Raw genomic sequence first — 5419 nt, forward strand, 5'->3', positions numbered from 1 at the left:
TTTCAGAATTCAGAGTCAACTTTGTCACATCACAAGTTTACAGGTGTAAAGGAGTGGGTGATGGAGAGAAGAACAAGACAAATGTAAGCTGTACAGTTATACATGCATACATAAAGGTGCAAAAAGTAGCACCTATGTACATGTGAGGTTGAGACAATTAAGGACAAGGTTCAGGTTAATAAAGGTGACTGTGTAGTTACTGTAGTATATAGGAAAGTTTAGTGTGTGTGTGTGTGTGTGTGTGTGTGTGTGTGTGGGCGGGGGGGGGGGGGGGCGTTACATGGCTACACGGCTCCCTGTGTGTTTGTTAATGTGTCTCAGAACGTGGTAATGGATGTAGGCTATGACTAAAGAAAAGTACAGTAATGTGTAATGTGTTGCAGCTTGTCACAACATTCATAACCTATTTGTGTGTGAGACGCAACTTGGCCTGTTGTAGCGCCACCATGAGGCTGATTTGAAAACTCAAGTGGCATTTCTTCCTCAGCCTATAGTGGGAATAGGCATGCACGGCTTGGGATATCCGTGGATATGCACGGCTTGGGATACACTGCCATGTCTTCCTTCTCAGAAAGCATTTCTTTCATGTGGATTCCAAGGGATTCGATTTCCCAAAAGTTGCGTAACTGATCTGACAGTGCCTGTTCCTCTCCGACGCTGATGTGCATCACTTCAATGTCCACAACTTCAGTTATGATATTTAGCGTGGTCACTTCTCCTTGCACCAGCCATCCAAATACACTTTCCAGTTCAACTAGTCCTTCATTCAGTCTCTCCATTTTTCCTGTGACCATTTTCCAATATTGGTCTCCGCCAATTAGGACTCCTAATTCCACTGCATCCATCCCTATGATGGGTACATCTGCTATGGGCATTCCTTTTGCTTCCAAGTCCCTCCTTATCTTTCCGTTTGGCGCTTTAATCATAGAAGAGCTCAACTTGGGTGTTATATTATATTTATATATATTATATATATATTATATTATATTATATATATTATATTTCTCAAACGAGCCTTCACTTTCTTGCAGGTAATTCTCTGGGGTGTTTTGGAACCAAATACATACATATTCAACGCTTCTTTACCTATAACTGGCAGGTTAAGTGCTCTGGAAATATCCTCTTTAATGAAACTGCGGGTGCTACCCATATATAATAGTATAGACTGTAAAAGGTGCTACCTTACCGCATGCATAATGCCACACAGCTACAACTATAGCTCTGATCCATAGCTCTAATCAATGCAACTGCAACGGCATTAGTGCTATGGACCAGAGCTAAGCTACAACACAGGTGGTCATATATCCACGGGCCACGGCTGAAAAAGCACAGGCTAATGTTAACATCATCCATGGCAATACTGTAAATTTAAGTCAATGTCCAGCATGTGTTGCGTCAACTTGTGCTAATTAGTTTTTACTGTCCCCATGTGGCCAGTGTGTGTAATTACACCCCAGTGGGACAAAACACAGAAGTGGTATCGGCCATTGGAACCAACATGGAGGCGCTGTGTGAAATTGTCGGTACATTTTGAATCAAAGCCAGGAAAGGAGCAAATGATTGGCATAAATACATTAACAAACTTTGCCCCAGTTGCTCTTGATCTTTTCGTCCACAGCGCTTAAAAATGAACGGTACTGTCTGTAAATATTATGCTTATTTGCAGCACTTGTCTCACTGTCTTGTGTCCGGGAGACGGGAGTAGGTATTGTTGAATGTGCCCTAGAGAAACTTAAAGTTGATGATATTGTTGCATTAATTTGGTGAAATAAGCACGCGTAGACAATGGAAAAGACGACGGAAGCGCGACTTATAAATGCCGTGTACGCCGAGTGCAGCGGTTTGCCGTCAGCCTTGTCCGCCAACGTAACGGACCAACAACTTCTCACAACTGGGCAGAGAGTGTATACTGTGACCGCAGGTGAGCGGCCGGCCGGGCTGACTGTCTGGGACTGACCCAATAAGGCAGCGCGCACCGAAAATAGCAGATTGCAATGTGCTTTTAGATCTGTTATTTTCAGTGTTATTTTTCTTGTCTGCCTCGCAAATAATATTCCAGTGATGCGTTTACTGTGGTCGTATAGCTGCCTGGTGAGGTTCCAAACTGTGCGTATAGCCTGCTTGGATCCAGGCTGTCAGACATTTGGACATTTATTATTTTATGACTCTGACATTGTGTGTCATAATAGGATACACAAAATGTCATAATCAATCAAATAAATCTGACTATCTTCTTGATTCAATGCTAGTAGTATAGGCTCTATACACTGTCTGACTGTGTCCAATGTATTCACAAATCCGGTCTGTTAATTGTGCCAATACTAGGCTACTGTATATGGCATCTTCTGTTTTTGTGCTCATGTATTGTGTCTTTGGCCAGAGTGGAGTCAGACTGATTTGGTCCGAGGTTCCAGGCTATGCTACAGCCAGCAGTGGACTGTGATGAGGCACAGTACAGACCACCAGACCACTGTCCTGCCACCAGGTCCCTGTATACCTGTACAGGGAGAGTAAGTATATATGTCACCGACACACTACTGATTTACTACCAGGAGTCTACAGCAGTGGATCCCAAAGGGGTCCTTGAGGGAGTTCCAGGGGGTCCCCAGCTAAATGATAGTTTGGAACCAAATGGACCCTTGTGTTTCTGTAACTCTGAGAGTTAAATTGATATTGATTTTACAATGTAAATTGGGGGTCCCAGAGATAGAAATGCCATTAAATGGGGGGTCCTTAGACTAATGCATGTCAAACTGGGGGGTCCTTGAAATGAAAATGGTTTGCTATAGCCGTGGGGGTCCCTGGCATATCTCTTCAAATGGGGGTCTGCGGCTAATTCGTGTCAATTTGGGGGTCCTTGATGTAGCCTAAAAAAAGGTTTGGGAACCACTGCTAAATATAAATGTACCAAGAAATACATTCCTGTTGTTACCAGGCAGAAACAGATACTCTTAATAATGTAACCAACCAGGTTACGTAATAGATAATCTCTTGTTGTATCCCTTTTATTGAGATACTTTGTAACCAGGTTACTGCGCAAATTCTCTAATGTTGTTACCAGGTTACTGAGCAGATACTCTCCTGTTCGAGGACTGAGGGCCGTTGTCAGAGAAACAGCCGGTCACCAGCTGCTAGAGGTAACAAGGAGAGACTTTAATATCCAGTAAAAGGGTTGCTTGCTACAGGGATGGATTTGTTTTAGATGGCATGGGAAAGATTGTGTGATTGATTAATTAATTGTTGCATTCATTGAATGAGTGAGTGTTTTGTGTAGTGCAGTTGTACATCACAGCTGTATGCCCATTGCCAAACAAATTTCCCCACTATAGGAAAGTAAAGTCTATATTACATTGACTGTGTCCTCATGACCTGTTTACTCTGAATAGTAAACCGTATTTGTTGCAGTTTCACTTTCTTGTCTCTGTATTTTTTAGATATGGGACAACCAGGGTCTCACGAAGTGCCTTGACCTTACTGCCCTCGGCAAACATGGCCGAGTGTATGATGATGGTAAGATTTTGTTATTCTCAGAGGTTGAATGCACAGGTTATATTTAATTCAATGGCCAAAATATATATATATATACTGACATTTCTTTTAAACATGTTCCCGTCTTGTGTGTGTGTGTGTGTGTGTGTGTGTGTGTGTGTGTGTGTGTGTGTGTGTGTGTGTGTCCAGCCCAGTTCGGCGGTCTGTCGTGGTCTGACTGTGAGACCAGGCTGTTGTATGTAGCGGAGAAGAACAGAACGTCCTCAGAATCAACAGGTGGTAAGGTAAAACAATGGAAATGCTCGCACAGTCGCACTGTCCGCACACATTTAAATAGGGCCTGACCAATGTCAGATTTTGGGTCTGATGTCGGGCCCACTTTTGGAGAGACCTAAACAAAATAGCCAACCCAGGGTGCATCTAAGAGGAAAAAGAGACACACCACCCTGACCACATAACAGCGGAGCTCCAGATCCTGATGCTAAACAGGAGGAATGTGGAGGCCAGCGATAACGGAGTCCTGTGTTCGTGTTGGATGTTCTGCACTCTCGCATCGCATTGCATTTAGATCCATTTGAAAAAGAAAATGTATAAACATTTTACTTAGAAGCCAAAAAACAACAACCTCTGTCAATCAACAACACTTAACGGCATTGTTTTTGAACATCAATTCGCTTTCGACATACCCAAAATATAGACTCAACTTTGAACATATTTTGCTTATAATGACATGCCCAAAATATGGACTCCAGGTTGAAAAGGGGTAAAAATCGGGGGCACAGGGGGCTTCATAATTGCCTTTGCCGATGTCATATAACTTTTTAATAATGGCCGACATATCAGCCAGACCAATAATATCAGTGCAAAGGTTTGTATTGTGTCCTGAATGTGAGTGCTAATGTTGTGCAGGACAGGAGAGTGTACAGTGAGGACTGGGGTGAAGGTCTGACCGGTAGGAGTGTCCCAGTGGTGTGTGTGGTGGAGCTGGTGACGGGCACGCTCAGCATACTGCAGGGCATCCCGCCTCACGTCTCCCCTGGACAGGTACTAGACGTATATTCACACTACTGAGCACGCTAATAGCTGCACATAATGCAAAGATAGATCATATTCTAGCTGAGGGAATTAATGCAATATAAAAGCAATGGGAAAAATAATACAGTTACATATAAAATAGGCCTATATAATTATATATGATCGATATATTTAAATTGTGATATACAGTGTATATATATATATATGTTTTCCAATGCAATAATATAATCAATAAAAAAAAGTTTAAATCTGTGTGTGTGTGTGTGTGTGTGTGTGTGTGTGTGTGTGTGTGTGTGTGTGTGTGTGTGTGTGTGTGTGTGTGTGTGTGTGTGTGTGTGTGTGTGTGTGTGTGTGTGTGTGTGTGTGTGTGTGTGTGTGTGTGTGTGTGTGCGTGTGTGTGTGTGTGATCTGTGATGTGTGTGTGTGTGTGTGTGTGTGTGTGTGTGTGTGTGTGTGTGTGTGTGTGTGTGTGTGTGTGTGTGTGTGCGTGCGTGCGTGCGCGGACGTGCGTGCGTCATTCATCAGGCTCTGTGGGCTCCAGACGGTCAGTCTGTGGTGTTGGTCGGCTGGTGGCATGAACCCTTCAGACTGGGCCTCAAGTTCTGCTCCAACCGCAGGTAGCCGTGCTATGTTCATTGATGTTTGCACAGCAAATCAAATCAGGATGCAAATGTTCATAATAATATTAATAATAATAAACTTTATTTAGATAGCACCTTTCATGAGTTGCAGTTCAAAGTGCTTCACAGGCAGGACAGAAATCAGGTATTTTACAGTTAGGTCATAACTCATAACATAATCAGACACAGTTCATAACATATCAGACACAATACACATGTATGCATAAAATCATGAGCATAAAAAGGTCAGGCATAGAGTTAGAAAGACTTATACA

General features: G+C 42.9%; 1 protein-coding gene across 1 annotated transcript in view; it reads left to right on the top strand.

The window, feature by feature from the left end:
- Positions 1 to 1511: 1511 nt before the first annotated feature.
- The window catches only part of LOC310861006 (acylamino-acid-releasing enzyme), a 14381-nt gene continuing 10473 nt past the window's right edge, over positions 1512 to 5419 (top strand). The window contains exons 1-7 of the mRNA XM_083768257.1: positions 1512 to 1921; positions 2381 to 2510; positions 3062 to 3137; positions 3435 to 3510; positions 3679 to 3773; positions 4399 to 4533; positions 5050 to 5141. Of these exons, the coding sequence (XP_083624383.1) occupies positions 1786 to 1921; positions 2381 to 2510; positions 3062 to 3137; positions 3435 to 3510; positions 3679 to 3773; positions 4399 to 4533; positions 5050 to 5141 (740 nt within the window). The 5' untranslated portion in view covers positions 1512 to 1785. The remainder of the gene's footprint in view (positions 1922 to 2380; positions 2511 to 3061; positions 3138 to 3434; positions 3511 to 3678; positions 3774 to 4398; positions 4534 to 5049; positions 5142 to 5419) is intronic.

Source organism: Protomyctophum parallelum (assembly GCF_964188405.1).
Source record: "Protomyctophum parallelum genome assembly, chromosome: 7".
Lineage (NCBI taxonomy): Eukaryota > Metazoa > Chordata > Actinopteri > Myctophiformes > Myctophidae > Protomyctophum > Protomyctophum parallelum.